The 20,425-nt window shown below is 38.0% G+C and overlaps 1 protein-coding gene across 4 annotated transcripts in view; it reads right to left on the bottom strand.

The window, feature by feature from the left end:
• The window catches only part of DOCK4 (dedicator of cytokinesis 4), a 471,927-nt gene that overhangs the window by 68,136 nt on the left and 383,366 nt on the right, over positions 1–20,425 (bottom strand). For all 4 annotated transcript variants that reach the window (XM_060414757.1, XM_012176786.3, XM_027968612.2 and 1 more), the window contains 4 exons: positions 15,133–15,208; positions 12,933–13,033; positions 12,160–12,218; positions 394–542 (listed from right to left, as the gene is read on the bottom strand). In XM_060414757.1, coding sequence (XP_060270740.1) covers positions 394–542; positions 12,160–12,218; positions 12,933–13,033; positions 15,133–15,208 — 385 coding nt within the window. The remainder of the gene's footprint in view (positions 1–393; positions 543–12,159; positions 12,219–12,932; positions 13,034–15,132; positions 15,209–20,425) is intronic.

The following is a 20,425-nucleotide window of genomic DNA, read 5'->3' as shown; positions in this document are numbered from 1 at the left end:
CAAATGTTCAAAGCTAAGCCATTCACCAAATACAATGTGCAGACCACTGAGAGGTCAGCGATTTTAGGAATCATTAACCTTCTGATTCCTCTGTGTTGTGTCCAGCTGGGAGCAAATAAAGTTTCTGCTAGTTCTTAAACACAGACCTAGAAAATCACAGGATTTTTTTTTAGCTGAAGGGGAATGAAATGTTTTTTCCAGGGCTTCTCAGAGATTCAGGGAGACACAGTCCCAGAAGGGTGTCCGAGGCTATGTATTCAGCTTGGAAGTACGTGGCCTAGGTTGAAATCTGGTTCACAGCTCATTCCTCAACTCGGAGCATCTCTGAGCCACCGCACTCACCTCTGAGAGAACTGAGATTCTTCTGCCTGCTCTGAGAGCACATCCACCTACCTGTTTAAAATTGCCACTCCGCCTCTGCTCCCAGTCCATCATATCGTGGAAAATAGGAATCATGACATTGCGGAGATCTGGCTGGGGTATTAAGGTTACTTCCAGGAAGGGGCCAATCAGGGCAGGAATGAAATGAAGCTTGTGCTCTCCTAAAATGAATGAAATATTTACCTTCCTGTAGATTTAGTTTTAGTAAGATTTCAGAAAATCATTATTATACAACTTGTTTAAAACTACTGTCATAAGATCGATTATAGTTGTCTCAAGCAAGAAAATATTTCTCTAAGCAGCTATATAAACAGATTTCCATGTGTTAGTATTTCTGCATCATTTTTAATAAAAAAAAAAACTAGGGATTTACCTTTTCACAGTTTACAAAAAGCCATAAGATACAATTAAATATTATATAAATCATCAGGAATTGGTTGTGTATACTACTGCACATTCACACATTAAAATTCTTGTGCAATTATTAAAAATGAGGTTGAAGAAAAACACAGATGAAGTTTTTAAATATAATTAACTGTAAAGGCAAAGTACCACACAGTATGCAAAGGTACATCTTTCATTTAAAAAGAATATATATATGATAGTCTACAAGGTTATATCCCCTAATAGTAAGCACATTGGTTATCTCTGGGTGATAATATTATTGGTGACTTTTATATATGAAAAAGGTGGTTCCCACCTGCATTATGTAATTTGTCTTCCTTCTTTACATAATAAACATAACACCCTAAGTAAAATATAAACATTGGCCCAAACAACAACAAACAGAACAATTTTCTGAAAAGAGTACAACGTAATAATAGTGAATTCAAAGTGGTATTTAGCAAGTCCTGAAAAGTATACTGTGGATAATTCAGAGCAAAGGAAAGTGGAGGGTGGGGTGGACACAGATGATTTTGTCTAGCAGATATGTGTTGAGTTCAGTCTATTACCCTAGACATCCATGTTAAATCTCAGAGAGTTCCTACTTTTATAATAAACTGCACATTATGGAAAATATACAATGTACATTTTGTGTATGCACATTACATGTACAACCTTTTGCATCATGGATGAAAGCATATGATACTGGGAGGCTGAGCAAAAGAGAGCTGGCTTCATGAAAAAGGATCATTTCCCTCTTGTTAATTTTTCCATCTTTGATCTTTTTTTTTATAAGTGTTGAATACACACATAATCTTGCTGTTCAGACTTACTTGCCAATTTTGGAGTTAAATATCTTCACATTAATTGTCATTTCCTCTATTTTGTTTCTGTAGCAGAAGGCATGAAGGTGAACACAGACTTGGACAGACATAAATCCAGGATGCAAACATACAATTTAAATTTGTACTGACTTTAGAGGGATGTTTAAAGGAAGGAGAACATGAACAAGAGAGTTTGGAAAGAAAAGAAAATGATGGATGGGCAAACCCAAGTAGGTGTTGTGAAGTCACTGTTTCTTGTGACTGCAAATGCCTTGGGATATTTGTGACGTCTTCCGAAAGTGGCTCTCGTCCATTTTACTCAATATGGAATGGTAACAGGACACAACTGTCAGGCCCCAGGCCCCTCTGGATCTGAAAGTCCCTGTACATCAGTGATGCCACATAGTCCTTTCCACTTTTTCTCATGTTTCATTGAAAGTAACTTCGCAGTTTCTTATCATCTCTAAATTACTTATATATCAAGGCATCCATTACATGTGAGGAGGAAACGTGGCTTGTAATTCTTTTTGCTTTCCTAACTTTATTCTTGACCTAGGTAATATTTTATCTTTTCCAAGGGACTACTTAGTTTTCCTCTTCAGAGCAAGAATACTTCCCTCTTATTCATCAAAAGAAATGTCCTTATTAATCTGCCCTTGTATATTTCCCTCCAAAAGAATGAATACTTCCAAGACCAACAAACTCAGTGTGGCAGAATATACAAAAACATCAATTCACGGACTTCTCCCTGCATTTTCCCCATCCTCCCAACATACACATTTAGAGCAGGTAACTAGCAGCCAGCATTTGCAATTCCTTTCTGTAGTTATTTTTGTCAGGGCAAAATGCAGAGCAACCTGAACTCAATCACTCTTCCTGTCATTTGCAAAAGTCTAAACCCACTCACTGCTTCTTCAAGATGTTCTGGCAAGCGAGGGGAAGAAAGAGAAAAGAGGAAAGGAAATTTCTGCAGAGATGAATTCTGGCAAGTCTTGAGATCAGCTAGCCTTACTCTTATCTCTGTCCCTGCCCCAGGAGATGGCTGCAGGGCTTCAGAGTCTAGCCACAGATGCTCTGCTTCTGCACAGCCACGGACTGAAGGGACTCTGTACACAGGACAAGGGCCACCCTGGCATGTGACTAATAACCAAGAGGACCTTTCTGCTTCCTTGACACTGTGTAAGACACCAATCCTTTGCACAGTTTTGGGGTGTGCATGGGGTGAGGGGGATGAGTGAAGCAGCAAATATAGAATAAAATGAAAACTCCTGCCAGCCAGATAGTCCTCCCACAGCTGCTATGGTGGAATGATATTCAGAACTGCTCCATTACAGAATTTTTATTTTTAATCTTCCCTGAGCCTGCCATCCTTTGACCTCCTAGCAAAGAACATTATTAGCATGCACTTAGTGTATTTACCATTATTTCTTTGAGCATCCATGAATCTTTTTAAAAACTCTCTTCCATTTATAGGCATTTTACAACATGATTTTCTCTTTTAAAATTTTCTCACTATGAAAAATCTCAACACAGAATTACAAAGGACAGTAAGATAAATCCCTACATCCCCATCATCTAGCTTCAATAATTATCAATATTTTTTTGCTAATTTTGTTTCACTTATCAACCCAACTATTTTTTCACTGGGAAATTTTAAGCCAAGTCAGAGACATCATAATATTCTACTTGTATAAACATCAGTTAGCATTTTTCACAGGCAGGTCATTTTATAAATACAGGACCACAATACCTTTATTACATTTTTTTTTAATGGCAGACAGTAATTCTTCAAATTAATCTAAAACCAGTCTATATTAAAAATTTCCAGATTGTCTTAAAACATGTCATTTACAATTGGCTTCTTTCAATCACAATCCAAACAAAATACATATAGTATTTTGTAGCCTGATTTTCTATGACAGTAGAGAAACCATGTTGTTTAGTCACTAAGTTGCGTCCAACTCTTTTGTGACCCTATGAACTGTAGCCTGCTAGGCTCCTTTGTCCATGGGATTTCTCAGGCAAGAATACTGGAGTCATTTCCTAGGACTTCCCTGATAGTTCAGTTGGTAGAGAATCTGCCTGAAATGCAGGAGACACTGGTTCAATTTCTGGTTTGGGAAGATCCGCTGGAGAAGGGATAGGCTACCCACTTCAGTATTCTTGGTCTTCCCTTGTGGCTCAGCTGGTAAAGAATCCGCTTGCAATGCAGAAGACCTGGGTTCGATCCCTGGAAGTGAAAGGCTACTCACTCCAGTATTCTGGCCTGGAATTCCATGGACTACAGTCCATGGAGTCGCAGAGTCAGACACAACTGAGTGACTTTCACTTTCACTTTCTCCAGGGGGGTCTTCCCGACCCAGGGACTGAACCTGTGTCGTCTGCATTGGCAGGCAGGTTCTTTAACGCCGAGCTATCAGGGAAGCCATACCCACATTGAAATTTTTGTGCAGACTGTATGAGGCTAGCCTTCTTTACTGAGAACACACTTTGGAAACAAAGAATCTGTGCAACCATACAAGTTTTCCACCACAGAAAATTTTACTCTTCCCCAATCCGCCATGCAAAATCTTGAGCTATGTATAGCAGCAGGAAAATAAACTTCACTTAGATTATTTCCTTTTAAATCACAGATTTAGCATACTTTTCCTATCTCAAATTGTCAGCCACATGGTCTTGTTTTGAAGTATTTAGGGCACCTGCTAGTTGGGCTGCTGGAGTTGTATATTTATGCACACATAGCAGCCTGTTAGGGAAGTATTGATTTTTCTACAGCAGTTACAAGACGCTGTGTTTGCAAATGTGGAAGAGGAGCCCACTTTATATTTAGTAAGGATATTAGTTCAACTAAAAATAGAAAGAAAAAACTTAGCTTTGCAGCATGATGAATGGCAAAGGTGGGACACAGCAGTAGAGAATAACCTCTTTCTTTGTAGACTACTCTTGCAAATATAGGTACAAATAAATAAATTTGAGGGGATTTGATGCTTTGCTCACTTTCACTTTTTATGGAGGTAACACTGTTTTATAAATTTTATAAATTTCATGTGTACAACATTATATTTTGACTTCTGTATACACTACAGCATGCTCATTACCAAAAATTTAGTTTCCATCCATTTTCAAACTGTTGACCACTTTACTTATTTCACCCTCTTCTATCTCCCTTCAGAGGCCAGACCGAAGAAGCAAGATCTACAGCCCCATACTCTCCAGAATGAAAACCACAATCACAGAAAGCTAACCAAAATGATCATATGGATCACAGCTTTGTGTAACTCAATGAAACTATGAGCCATGCAGGTCCACCCAAGACAGACAGGTCATGGTGGAGAGTTCTGACAAAACGTGGTCCACTGGAGAAGGGAATGGCAAATCACTCAAGTATTCTTGTTTCAAGAACCCCATGAACAGTCTGAAAAGGCAAAATGATATGATACTAGAAGATGAGCCTGCCAGGTCAGCAGATGTCCAATATGCTACTGGGGAAGAGTGGAGAAATAGCCTCAGAAAGAATGAAAAGACTGGGCCAAAGTGGAAATGATGCTCAGCTGTGGATGTGTCTGATGGTGAAAGGAAAATCCAATGCTGTAAAGAACAGTACTGGATAGGAACCTGAAATGTTAGGCCCACGAATCAAGGTAACCTGGACGTGGTCAAGCAGGAGATGGCATTTTAGGAATCAGTGAACTAAAATGGATGGGAATGAGTGAATTTAATTCAGATGATCATAATATCTTCTACTGGGCAAGAATCCCTTAGAAAAGGAGTAGCCCTCATAGTCATCGTAAGAGTAGAAAATTCAGTACTTGGGAGCAATCTCAAAAAAGACAGAATAATCTTAGTTCATTTCCAAGGCAAACATCACAGTAACCCAAGTCTATGCCCCAACTACTAATGCCGAAGAAGCTGAAGTTGAACATATCTATGAAGACCTAAGATCTTCTATAACACAGAAAAAGAGATGTTCTTTTAATCACAAGGGACTCAAATGCAAAAGTAGGAAGTAAAGAGATGTCTGGAGTAACAGGCAAGTTTCACCCTGGAGTACAAAATGAAGCAGGGTAAAGGTTAACAGAGGATGCCAAGAGAACACACTGGTCGTAGCAAATACCTTTTTTCAACAACACAAGAGATGACTCTACACATGGACATCACGAGATGGTCAATACGGAAATCAGATCGATTACATTCTTTGCAGCCAAAGATGGAGAAGCTCTCCACAGTGAAAAATAAGACCTGAAGCTGACTGTGGCTCAGGTCATGAGCTCAGGCTTATTGCCAAATTCTGGCTTAAACTGAAGTAGGGAAACCCACTAGGTCATTCATGTATGACCTAAATCAAATCCCTTATGATTTTACAGTGCAGTTGACAACCAGATTCAAGAGATTAGATCTGGTAGACAAAGTGCCTGAAGAACTATAGACAGAGGTTAGTAACACTGTATAGGAGGCAGTGACCCAAAAGCATCCCAAAGGAAAAGAATTGCAAGAAGGCAAAATAGTTGTTTCAAGAGATCTTATAAATAGCTGAGAAAAGAAGAGAAGTGAAAGGCAAAGGAGAAAGGGAAAGATATACACAACTGACTGCAGAGTTCCAGAGAATAGCAAGGAGAGATAAGAAAGCCTTCCCAAGTGAATAATGCAAGAAGTGGAGGAAAACAATAGAGTGGGAAAGATTAGAGAATTCTTCAAGAAAACTGGAGATATCAAGGGAACATTTCATACAAGGACGGGCACAATAAAGGACAGAAATGGCAAGGACCTAACAGAAGCAGAAGAAATTAAGAAGTGGCAAGAATACATAGAAGAACTGTACATAAAGGTCTTAATGATCTGGATAACCATGATGATGTGGTCAGTTACCTAGAGTCAGACATCCTGGAGTGTGAAGTCAAGTGGACCTTAGGAAGCATTACTAAGAAATGAGCTAGTGGAGGCGATGAAATCCCAGCTGAGCTATTTCAAAATCCCAAAAGATGATGATGCTGTGAAAGTGCTATACTCAATATATCAGCAAATTTGGAAGACTCAGCAGTGGCCACAGGACTGGAAAGTCAGTTTTCATTCCAATTCCAAAGGGCAATGCCAAAGAATATTCAAACTACTATACAGTTGCACTCATCTCACACGCTAGTAAATGAACGCTCAAAATTCTCCAAGCTAGACTTCAGCAGTACGTGAACCAAGAACTTCCAGATGTACAAGCTGGATTTAGAAAAGGCAGAGGAGCCAGAGATCAAATTGCCAACATCCATTGGATCATAAACATAGCAGAAAATTCTGGAAAAATATCTACTACTGCTTCATTGACTATGGTAAAGCCTTTGACTGTGTAGATTAAAACAAACTGTGGAAAATTCTTAAAGAGATGGGAATACCAGACCACCTTACCTGCCTCCTGAGAAATCTGTATGCAGGTCAAAAAGCAATAGTTAGAATCGGACATGGAATAATGGATTGGTTCAAAACTGGGAAAGGAGTATATCAAAGCTATATATTGTTACTGTGCTTATTTAACTTATAAACAGAGTACATCATGCAAAATGCCAGGGCGGGTAAAGCACAAGCTGGAATCAAGATTGTCGAGAAAAATATCAACAATCTCACATATGCAGATGATAGCACTTAAATGGTAGAAAATGAAGAGGAACTAAAGAGCCTCTTGATGAGGGTGAAATAGGAGAGTGAAATGCTGGCTTGCAACTCAACACTCAAAAAACTAAGATCATGGCATCCAGGCCCATCGCTTCATGGCAAATATTAATAGAAGGGGAAAAAGTGGAAGCAGTGACAGACTTTATTTTGGGGGCTCCAGAATCACTGCAGATGGTGACTGAAGCCATGAAATTAGAAGACGATTGTTCTGTGGAAGAAAAGCAATGATAAAACTAGACAGCATATTTAAAAGCAGAGACATCACTTTGCCAACAAAGGTCCATATAGTCAAAGCTATAATTTTTCCAGTTGTTATGTACGGATGTGAGAGTTGGACCATAAAGAAGGCTGAGCATTGAAGAATTGATGCTTTCAAACTGTGATGCTGGAGAAGACTCTTGAGGGTCCCTTGGACAGCAAGGGGATTAAACCATCCAGTCCTAAAGGAAATCAACCCTGAATATTCACTGAAGCTGAAGCTCCAATACTCTGGCCACCTGATGCAAAGAGCTGACTCATTGAAAAAGACCATGATGCTAGGAAAGATTGATGGCAGGAAGAGAAGGTGGTGACAGGATGAGATGGCTGGATGGCATCACCGACTCAATGGACATGGGTTTGAGCAAACTCCAGGAGAAAGTGAAAGATAAGGCAGCCTGGTGTGCAGCAGTCCATGGGGTCTCGAAGAGTTGAACATGATTTAGGGACTAAACAACAATAGCAACTTCCCTTCCCCTCTGGTAGCCACTAATCCATTCTCTATATGCTTACTTTCGATCCACTTTGTTTGTTCATTTATTTACTTTTAATATTCTTTGTGAGTGAAATCATATGGTAATTGTCGTTGCCTGATTTATTTCACTTAGCATAACACTCTCTCAGTTTCAGTTTCAGTGAAAGTCACTTAGTTGTGTCTGACTCTTTGTTGACCCCATGGACTAAACAGTCCATGGAATTTTCCAGGCTAGAATTCTGGAGTGGATAGCCATTCCCTTCTCCAGGGGTTCTTCCCAACCCAGAGACTGAACCCAGGTCTCCTGCATTGCAGGCGGATTCTTTACCATCTGAGCAATCAGGGACACCCATAATACCCTCTAGGGTGTCACAAATGACAACATTTCACCTTTCCTATGACAGAGTAGTATTCCATTGTATGTATATCCACTCTCTTGACCCATTCATCTATTAATGGAGAGTTGGGTTGTTTCCACATCTTGGCTAGAATAAAAAATGCTGCAGTGAATATAGGAGTGTATATATCTGTACAAATTAATTTTTTGGTACTCTTTGGATATCCAGAAGTGGAAGTGCTGGGTCACATGGTAGATCTAATCTTAATTTTTTGAGGACTCTCCATACTTTTTTCCATAGTGGCTGCACCAATTTACCAAATTTATCAATTTATCCATGTAAATTGGTGCAGCCTCTACAGAAAATTACCACCAACAGCATATGATGGTTCCACTTCTTTCACATCCTGTTCAGCACTATTACTTCTGATCTTTTTGATAACAGCCATTCTAATGGGCATGAGATGACATCTCACTGTGGTTTTGATTGACATTTCCGTAATAATTAGTGATGTTAAACATCTTTTCATGTGCCTGCTGGCCATCTGCACGTCTCCTTTGAAAATATGTGTATTCAGATTCTCTGCCCATTTTTTAATCATTTGTTGTGGTTGAGTTGTATGAGTGCTAAGTTGCTCAGTTGTTTCCAACTCTTTGTGACCCCATGGACTGTAGCCTGCCAGGCTCCTCTGTCTGTGGAATTCTCCAGGAAGAATACTACAGTGGGGTAGCCACCCCCTTTTCCAGGGGATCTTCCCGACCCAGGGATAAAACCTGTGTCTCCTGCATTGGCAGGGCAGATTCTTTACCACTGTGCCACCTGGTAAAGTGAGATGCCCCATATATTTGGATAATAACCTCTTATTGGATATATGATTTGCAAATATCTTCTCCCATTCAGTAAGTAGTTTGTTGTTTTGTTGATTGTTTCTTTTGCTGTGCAGACATTTCTAAGTTTTATTTAATCCCATTTGTTTATATTTGTTTTTGTTTTCCTTGCCTAAGTAGACATACTCAGGAAGATATTGCTAAGACTGATATAAAAGACTGTACTGCCTATGTTTTCTTTTTAGAGTTTTATAGTCTCAGGTCTTACAATCAAGTCTTTAATCCATTTTAAATTTTTGTGTATGGTATAAAATGAAAACCTTTAATTATCTGAATAAATTCTCCTTTAGCAAGCAAAGCACTCAATATTACACATTTATAGGTAATCCAAATTATAATTAATGGATATTCTTAAGTAACATGCTGACTTAAGCCCTATGAGGGGTATGAAAATAGGACCTTGAATACTTAATTTTTCTTAACATTTTTGTAAAAATATATGTTGGAAGAGAGGTTTTCATATTTCTAAACAGTCTCCAATTCCAGTGGTTGTATGGCAGCAACGACCTTTAAAATTCACCTCATGTTTTGGAAGGCTGACCACAACTCTAGGGAAATGATGCAGAAACTAAGGAAGGAAGTGAACATGTGCACACACTTGAACCCTGTCATGCTGGGAGTTTGCACTTGATTATAATGGGCCTTTTGTAACAGAGTGCTAGAGCTAGACTTTAGGGCTGGAAAAACAAAGAAAGGCTAGAGTGCTGTCTACACCAGTGCTTTCCAATCTTTAGCCAAGTGCCTAAGAATGACCTGGAGAACTTGGGAAAACTCAAGACTGTTGTGCCTCCTCTCAGAGGTTCTCAGAGACTCTGTTTCAGTGGTTTTGAGAGGAGCCATAGAATTTGCATTTTTTATAAGCTTCCAGGTGATGCTGTTTACTGAGTGCTGTTGTTGTTGTTTAGTTGCTAAGTTGTGACTCTTTGCAATCCCATGGATTGCAGGGATTGTAGCCTACCATGGATTGTAGCCTACCAGGCTCCACTGCCCATGAGATTTTCCAGACAAGAATACTTGAGTGGACTGCCATTTCCTTCCCCTGGGTATCTTCCCAATCCAGGGATTGAACCCACATTTCCTGTTTGGCAGGGGGGTTCTTTATCACTGAGCCACCTGGGACCACTGTTCTAAAGAGTACTGACATCATAATACATGGGGATTAGCATGCTTTAGAGGTTTTTTTTACATTCTTCAGGTTCCTGAGGAAAACAAATGAAACCCAGAGAGACATATTTTTGTTAAAGACAAAATAGAGGAGAAAAGTTTATGAAGCAAACAATGACATCTTTAATGCAACAAAAGGTGCCAGTTTTATTTAGCAGGTCATAGGCCTAAGGGCACAGGTATGCTGGCTTAGAGAAAGATTTATGTGGAAATAACCACACATGGCTGTGCTAAGATTTATCTAGACGATGTTAACCTGCCATTTTCTCACATTCTGTTAACTCAAGTGAACCTGTACAGGTCTTATCATTTGAGCTCCGACAAGAGCATAAGCCACAACTGTACTTCAATGTAGCCTTGTTTGGAAAACTCTTTGCTAAATTAATGCCAAAAGCAATAGGGACATTCCAAGGGTCTTGATCTGTTTTTGAAAAGCAAAGACACAAAGAATCAATGAAACATGAAGACTGAGAGGAGGTGTTCTTCAAATAAGACAAATTGAGGTTATTTTTCAGCTGAATCTAAACATATTTCAAGGGCTTCTCTGGCTGGTTTTAGATAGTTGGAGGTTGCTTTCAAGTGGTAACTTGCTCTTTTCCTCCCTGAAATTACCAGTTAGCATCGAACACTGGGCTCATTGTATATAACAAGGTTTCTTCAAATTGCCCTGAATGTATTCTACATTTGAGGGGTATCTTGGTCAAAAAATCACTTCTGTAACATAGATTGAAGTAAAATGATAAGGGTTCTATTTCCAGTTACAGAAAACAAATTTTGCCATTTTCAAGTTGTGTTTGGATAAGTCCAAGAGAAAATATACTTTCAGGTCATTATATATTCAATTCAAATAGGTCTATCACTTTAATAAATCACAAGGAAGAATTACGATAGTAAATGAATGCTATGAACTTAGGGCTTCCTGGACGGCTCAGCGATAAAGAATGCCTGCAATGCAGGAGATGTGGGTTCAATCCCTGGGTGGGGAAGATCCCCTGGAGGAGGGAATGGCAACCCACTCCAGTATTCCTGCTTGAAAAATCTCAGGGACAGAGGGGCCTGGTGGGCTACTGTCCAAAGGGTCGAAAACAATGGGACACAACTGAGCAACTACGCAGAGCAGAGCTATAAACATGCATAATTAACATGTCAAATCAAGTAAGTTATGACTTTCTATAAAGAAACCCAATGCCAATGAGATTTTAAAACAATGTTTCTTCTAAATATTATTCTTTTTTTATGCAACCAGATCTGTGTCATCAATTTGCTGGATAATATGCTCTATCTGCTGTGGCAGATTAAAAACTGGATCTAATTGTTTCTTAGCAACTACAGATGCTTTAAAATCCTTTGGCTATAGTTTTTATGATATAGGTCACCGGTTTCACAATTTTAAGAGTACAGATGCTCAAGTCAATGTTTCTTGAAGCTTATTCTAAGTTTGTTATGATTCACAGCCTCAATTCAGAGTTCTAGAAATTCTGAGTTGCTATAATTCCAAATTCTGAAAGGTTAACTCATTGCAGGTCTTACTGGAATAATGCTAGATTATAAAATTTGTCATTCAATGAAACACACAAAAGAAAGGTGATTTTTCAGATAGATACCGATTTAAAGAATCAGTTGTAGCCTTATTCAATGCCAAAGTGTCACTTAGTCTCTCTAGACGTCTTTATTGATTTAGACATTTGGTTTCAAATGCTGTCAGTGGTAAACTGTCCATCTTCATTTGTTTCCTTACAAGAACAGTGATAAGCTACAAAACAGAGGTGGCTTCTGTTTTCATTACTTACCTAGGTTTTGCCACATGCTGAAAATTTCACAACCCATTGTTACCCTCATGTCACCATATCTGAAATAGAACAAAAATCAAACCTGATACAAAGACTCCAGAAAAAAGAAGTTATCTGTGTCTTTTTAGGATACAATCTATCATTCTGAATTAAAAGACAACATGTTCTTAATTGAAAATGTTTAATGTATACATGTTTTACTGAGGTATAACTGACATAATATCATATTGCCTTTAGGTATACAACATAACAATTTGAATATTTGTATATACTGCAAAATTGTCACCACAGTAAGTCCAGTTAATATCTATACCATAACTAGTTACAATGTTTTTTCTTTTGATGAAAACTTTCAAGATGCACTTTCAAATATGCAATGCAGTATTATTAACTGGAATCACCATGTTGTATGTACATTAAATCCCCATGACATTCACTTTATAACTGGAAATTTTCACAATGTATTAATACATGTCTTGATGCCTCTAATTCAAATTCACATATTAACCCTTGAATGAAACATATTTGTCTCATAATTTTTGGCTCCTATAGTATTTTTGAATCCTGAAAGACTGAGGACAAAGATTTCTAAATAAGCTCAAAATAGTGATATTCCCAGAAAAGTTGCTTGTTGTCCTCTTGGTCATTGCCCTTCCACTTTGATTTCTAGTTATGGAGATCAGATTTATGAATCACTCGAACTGAAATACTTTTTAAAAGGCACAACATTTGATTTGCCTCATAGTCTTACCCAATTATACACTGGTACTTACTTTTCTAATACCTTTTTCTTTTTGGAAGGTGTAAACATCTCTAACTGCAGACACAACTGGTTTATAAAAATGACCGCAAGGTAAAAGTAGGAATCCCAGATCTAAAATGAGAATGACATATTTAAATACTATGGGGTTACAAAAATATTTACAGGCGAAGTGACAAGACATCTTGGATTTGCTTCAAAAATGGTAAGTGGATGGGGGGAGAGTTGCAATAAGATGGGCCATGAGTTGATAGTAGCTGTCCCTGGGTATGGGTACATGAGGGATTCATCATACTATTCTCTTTACTTTTATACATCTGTGAAATTTCCTGTAACAAAAAAGCAAACTAACTAAATAGATACTATTTTTATATTGCTGTATCCCAAGTTTCATGGGCTCTCTGGTATATGCTAAGTGGTAGATACTTCATTTCTCTCATAACATGTCATGTCTCCAAGGAGGCTGAGGCATAAGCTGGATAACTTTATTTCAGTGTGATTTCATTTTGGAACCCCTTTTAATGTAGGATTCAAAATAAAAGAAAAAAAAGAAAGATACATATACTCTTTTGGATATGCTAATTGATTTAAATTCAGAGAGTACATAAAAATTCCCCACCCAGACAAATCTTCTAAGTTCTCTTACACCAAAAACACATTAGAAAGAGATAAAAATAAAATTTCCAGAAATAAATGTAACCAAAAACATGGAGGACATAGGGAAAGAAACGAATTTTCTATTGACATCATGTAAAATTAAAGATTAATATGAGAAACATTATAAAGAATTAATATATTTTATACATAAAGAGTATTCACAAATAAAAAAGAATATAAAACTCTAAGTAAAATGATGAACAAAAGAACAGATACCTCACAAAACATGAATTTTAGTCAATAACTAATTAGTTAATTATTAATAACCAATTAATAATTAATAACATAACTAGTGGGAAATGTGGGCTTCCCCTTGGCTCAGATGGTAAAGAATATGCCTGCAATACAAGAGACCAGGGTTCGATCCCTGGGTTGTGAAGGTCCCCTGAAGAAGGAAATGGCAACCCACTCCAATATCCTTCCCTGGAAAATCCCATAGACAGAGGAACCTGGCAGGCTACAGTCCAAGGGGTGGCGAAGAGTCAGACATGACTGAGCGACTTTACTTCATCTCAGTGAGAAATGTAAATAAAGCAAAAAATTGTTCCCCTTATCAAATTGCCCCCCAAAATGGTCTCCTCTAGTACTGGTGTACACCTAGGCAATTAAATATAATTGTTACAACCTTTAACTGAACATTTTCATTTATAAATATTTATCCAAAGAAACAATTAGGAATATAAGTCAAATTTTATTTTGTAAGAGTAATTTATGAGAATAAAACAGTAGAAACAAACTGAATATTAAAAAGTAATGTGTTTATGAAATTTTGATATTTTATTATAAACACATTTATTACACAACCATTAAAATTCCAGTGGTTTCTATTATACTTTTTGTATTTTCTAGTTCTCTGATAAGGAAATTTTATTGAATGTTTAGTATAACAGATGTTATTTTTAAAAGGATGGGAAATTAAGATGTTGAAAACATAAAACACCACTAAGAAGGGAAACCAGGATAGGCACTGCCCATCTTTATTTACCATTTTTCATTCTCTATTTAAAAAATGGTACACTGAGAATTCTTAGAGACCCAGGCATATCATATTACATTACAAACTTACAGAGAGATCTGCCCTAAAGAATCTTACTAATTTTTCATTTTTTTCCTTTTCACTAGTTCATTCTAAAATATAAGAAGATAGAGATCTAAAGGAACTAACCAGTTTACTTTGTAAATATGCTCTTTACATAAACTCTATTTTAAAAGATGCTTTAAAACCTTATGCACTAAGTTCTTTTTGTCTTGCAGGGGATCAAAAAGAAAAAGAATTAAAATTTACAGTAACAGTAAAGAACATTCTTTCCTCTTAAGCGCTATGATTTTGACCAGGTTGATGAACATAGTTATAGACCTAACTTATTCACAAATAGAATGAGGAACTCTTAATATTATTCGTAATTGAAACTAATATGCCCCAAGATTAATTTGAGGTAGCCAGAATAACTTTATTTTCTTATTACTAAGAGAAAGAAAATTCATGAGGAAATTTCTTGAGGGACAATGTAAAACCTTTTAACTCAAGCAAGATAGTCATCTAAATGGATACTGACCTTATAATCAAAGTTTTCATTTAAGAAGTTCTTCCGAAGTGCATCTGACAGGTACAGAACTGTTGTAATAATGACGCTAGTGATAAAAAAGAATACATTTTAAGTTGAAAACTTCACATTACTGAAAACCATTTATTAGGCAAGAATAAAGTAATTAAGACAAAAGAAAACCTCTTCAGTAAGCCTGTGGAACAATATTAGATAATTCATATTTGAAATAAAAAAGAGAACACCTAGAAAAAAAAGTGAAAGAATCTATCACTGAAATGATATGCAGAAAAATCTATAAATTCATACGACCCATAATTATATTGTCTTGATGTTTAAAAATTTTTAAATTTCTAAACAGAGCAAAAAATTTTTAATAAATTTACAATAGTCTATATTTTATTAATATGGAAGAAAGTATAAAAACATAAAATACAGCAAAAGAGAAAGAGCCCAAAGATGAAACGGGCAAGCTAAAGCAATAGATTATATTGAGTATTTATTTGACTGTCTTCTCTCTGCTCTCCCCTATTTAAGGTGTTAGCGGGCATGTAAGAGCTATGGGAGTCAGATTGCCTCTCCATGGTGACAAGATTGCCACTAAGGAAACCACTACAGACTGTGAAATCGTCCATATCCTAGTACTAAGCTGTGTGAAACTGACAGTGTTACAGCAGTTTGGAGAAGGGGGCACCTCTGCACTGGAGAATTAGGGAAAGCCTGTCAGAGGGGCCATATACAGTCATCTGTACCTTGCTAGGGAGATTAACAAAGGATTTAGTAAGCATCCTTGGTCAACTCTTGAGTTAAGCAATTTGTTCAAAATCAGCTCCTTTTTATGGCTACAAGAGCATATGTTCAAAACTGAATGCAATTCCAATTGGCTCATTTAATGTCAGATAACAGCATTTATTGAAACAAGATAGGTCACTCCCCAAACCACCAGCAACGAAGCACCAATTTATAAATGACTGATATTTAAAATCTCTTTGGCCTTTCCTAAGATGCACGCATAAGGAAGTGCTTGTGATATGATGAGGTCCTAGTTCTCATTACAGGACTTGTAACTGAAGGATGTAATTGTATGACCCTAGGTAAAATAACATGAAACAAAAGACCTCATCAACCTCACACCTTGGTTATCCTACTGGTAAAATAGAGATTGAAAGAATATTTAATTCTCATTAGAAGAATATTTATAGTTTTTGAAGAACATAAATGTTCCTTATTGCAATCTGTTGGAAAAGTCACTATTATAGTCTCCCTGTGGGGCAGGAGAGGACTAATGAGGCTAAGGAATATGGTTGAATATGGAAGCTCAAGTTAACAACTTATTGACAGAGATTATTAATACATCTTTTGTCACCTGTTATTGACTGGAGATGTTTCAACATTCACTTACATAACAAATTGCTGGCCACAGGCATTAGTTTCTGCCAAAACCCCTGGTCAACAATGTGTTAAGAAGAAAAAAGAGAAGAAAGCCACCATTTTCTTGGGTACTTGCTCTACCACGGGCCAGCGCTGTGTTACATTCATATGCCTTTTAATGTCATTTACACCTTCCAATGAATCACCCTATGAAAGTCAAGCGTAAGTAAAGCCTATGAGATTGACAAGTCCTAGGGTTTCTTCTATTGCCCAAATGGCAGATGTCAACAGTGAATTCCACATCAAAGAGACAAATCACATATATCAAAACAGTATAAAGTGACAACTGTCCATAGACACTGATGAAATCCATGCTGGTAACTTGATTAAGTTTCTAAAGTAGTTCATTCAAATCTTACTATATAAAACTAAAGCTTAATTATCAGAAAATGGAACACTATCAGGCAAGGAAGGGGCTCTTTGTCCAGCACCTATCGCGTTGTTGGGCTTCTAAGTTTAAAGAAGAAAATTTTGCATCCCTAACAAATGTTTTCCTTCAATAGTCAATGAAGAAGCATACTCAGAACCACGATACCTGAGTTTCACATCAAAACCACCTTCTGGCCCGCAACTCTAGCTTGGACTGTTGTTCAGAAACAGTAACCTCTAGTGTTAGTAGAACATGACATATCTGAGATTTGGGTTATTGGGCCCAGTGCTGTGGAAAGGAGCCAACAAACTCAATCTTCCAAGTGAGATGATTCCTTGCCAAAGACTACTCATTTGTAATTTATATGCTAGATCCCAAACACATGAACAAAATCCATGGCTTCTTGAACAGCACTTGCTGGTAAACGACAAGGAGTCTCTCTGGCTTTATGAAGGACCTGTGAGCCTCAAGCTGACTGCTTACTGGAATCACTGGGGAGCTTTAAAAAACATAGATGTCTGGGTCACATCCCAGAGATTTAATAATTGGACTGGGGTGCAATGTGGACCTCAGGATCAGTAAAGCTCCCAGGTGATTCCTATGTACACCCAAAGCTGAGAACCACTGATCTAGACAAACCTTTTTAAAAGTTAGACAAACGTCCATGGGTGCCTGGTGATCAGTTAAGACGTAGATCATGATTCAGCAGGCTTGGGATAGGGCTAAAAGTTCTGCATTTCTTACAAGCTCCTGGAAATGTTCACACTGTTGATTCACAATCCAACTTTTGAAGAGCAAGGCTCTGGAGAGGTCCAAGTCAGAAACACATTCCAAACAACACTGCTTCGCATTCTCCTGCCTTCAAGAATTCTAGGCCAATGACTACTGTGGCTCTTTAACAAGACATGCATCCTTGCTCTACACTGAACATCTCATCCTCTTACAAGGGTGCCTTATCATCAGGCATAAGAAGTACAGGGCACAGGCCTTTTCAGGGGCTTTGGAAAGTACTGCATATGTTTGTTAGTCGCTCAGTCACGTTCGACTCTGTGCAACCCCATGGATTGTAGCCTGCCAGACTTCTCTGTCCATGAGATTTTCCAGGTAAGAATACTGGAGTGGGTTGCCATTTCCCTCCCCAGGGGATCTTCCTGACCCAGGGATCGAACCTGGGTCTCTTGCATTGCAGGAAGATTCTTTACCGTCTCAATCACCAGGGAAGCCTGGCAATTTATTACATAGGCCAATACTTTAAAAAACAAAATGTAAAAACTGCTTTTCATTTTGGCATGAGGCAGGTGGTATGATGAGGGATAAGACCTTCAAAAATATGACTTCCCAGGGCTAAAAAGATCTTAAAATGACTATTTCAATTGCTTTTCATTTATGCTTATAATATTCAGCCCAAGTCACAGAGGCAGCTCCCAGAGCTTTTTATGCCTCAGCACTAAGACAGTTTCCTGGCACACAGGCCCTCAATCAGCTAAAAAGGCACATATATATTATGGCTCCTTCACTGTGGTGGAAACCTGTAGTGTTTAAGGATTTTTCTTTACTTGTTCTAATTTACCCAAAACCATGTGGCTCCCTTTGGCTTTATTCTTTTACTCATGACTCAGTTTCTGAATATGTGGACTTTTCAAATCTCAGGGCTCCAATTCAATAGCCAAGAAAGGTTTGCAATCTGTTACTACAAATGGTCAAAATACTGGTGTCTGCCATAGGAATGCAAGCATAAGGATCACTTTTGACAACCCTAATCTATGGCACAGCATGATAAATGTATACATAAAAGAGAAACTAGCAGACAGGAAATCAAAGCTCTTTCTTCAAGTTTTCCAGCTGCCACCTCATTTCTGGCATTTAGAAAGTATTTTTATGCAATGCCATCCCCCCTAGAGAAACCTCATCATATAAACTGTCCTTCTGAAAACTACTCTAACCTGATAATCTGCTCAAGCAAAAGCCCATCTCCATAAATTATAAATGGACTGAATATTTTGGATTCCAATATCCAGTTTTTAGATAAACTGGGCATCAATAAGGTTAATGTTTGTGCACTGAAAAACTAAGGAGATCTAAACTTGGAGGATGACAAATTCCCTATAAGCTGGAGGGTTAAGAGGGCAGATCAAAATCCTGGACAGCCATAGGAGGAAACTGACCTAAGCTGCTGCTGCTAAGTCGCTTCAGTCATGTCCGACTCTGTGCGACCCCATAGATGGCAGCCCACCAGGCTCTGCCATCCCTGGGATTCTCAAGAGTACTGGAGTGGGTTGCCATTGCTTTCTCCATGACCTAAGCTAGTGGTCCTCAAATGTCAGTACATGAGTAGCACCTGAAAGATATATAAGGCTTTAGGGTCTCACCAGAGGCTATGGCTTGGTGAGATCACGCCAGGGCTCAGCCACATGATTCTGATGCATGTGATCATGCATTGTGAGGTCTGGGGTTAGAGATGGAAAAGAAGATAGACGAGTGTTGGAACTTGGTGAGCAATGATATTTGGGAAATTTGTCTATGGTAAATACTGCATCACCAAAGGCCTAGCCCAGTAAGTGTTTGCTGAATGACTGCAGTTTCAAACCAGTATTTAAATCTATGGTTTGTGATAATTATTTGCTGTACTAGATATTTCTTTCTTTTTTTAATATATAAATTTATGTATTTTAATTGGAGGTTAATTACTTTACAATATTGTATTGGTTTTGCCATACATCAACATGAATCCGCCACAGGTATACACATGTTCCCCATCCTGAACCGCCCTCCCTCCTCCCTCCCTGTACCATCCCTCTGGGTCGTCCCAGTGCACCAGCCCCAAGCATCCAGTATCATGCATCGAACCTGGACTGGCGACTCATTTCATATATGATATTATACATGTTTCAATGCCATTCTCCCAAATCATCCTACCCTCTCCCTCTCCCACATAGTCCAAAGACTGTACTAGATATTTCTAAAATGTAAGCCTTGTAGAACTTTTTATACTTTTCTATAGCTATTTTTTTTTAAATAAACTTTTTCTAAGAACAGTTTTAGGCTTACAGGATTATTCCTGTATACGTCATACCCAGTTTCCCTTATTATTAACATCTATTATTGGTATGGCACATTTATCACTGTAAAGGAACCAATACTGTTTCTATACATATTTTGAAGAAGAGACTGAGATTAAGACAGGCAAAGCTGATGGAGAAAGCCACTCCAAGTGGAGGTCACAGAATAAGCCAAAACAGGAAGGCAGGAAAAGAAGTGACTCTGCTTTTAGTCAAGGAGGTATGCAGTGCAGGTGAGGTCAAAAGAATCAGCAAGGATTGAAATGGAAGGATTTTTAGAAATTCCATGACCTTCTCCTCTGGGCGGTGTTGGTATAAAATCACTCATGTGGCAGCAGCCTCAGTTTTTGTCTGTTTGTTTGGCCTATTAGACTTAAATCCTAATGAATTCTTGCCTTTCCTCATGTATTCATTCTACCAACCCCTCACACCTCACCAGGAGATG

Source organism: Ovis aries, chromosome 4 (genome assembly GCF_016772045.2).
Source record: "Ovis aries strain OAR_USU_Benz2616 breed Rambouillet chromosome 4, ARS-UI_Ramb_v3.0, whole genome shotgun sequence".
NCBI classification, from domain to species: domain Eukaryota; kingdom Metazoa; phylum Chordata; class Mammalia; order Artiodactyla; family Bovidae; genus Ovis; species Ovis aries.
This window is presented reverse-complemented; position numbering and strand designations above follow the sequence as displayed.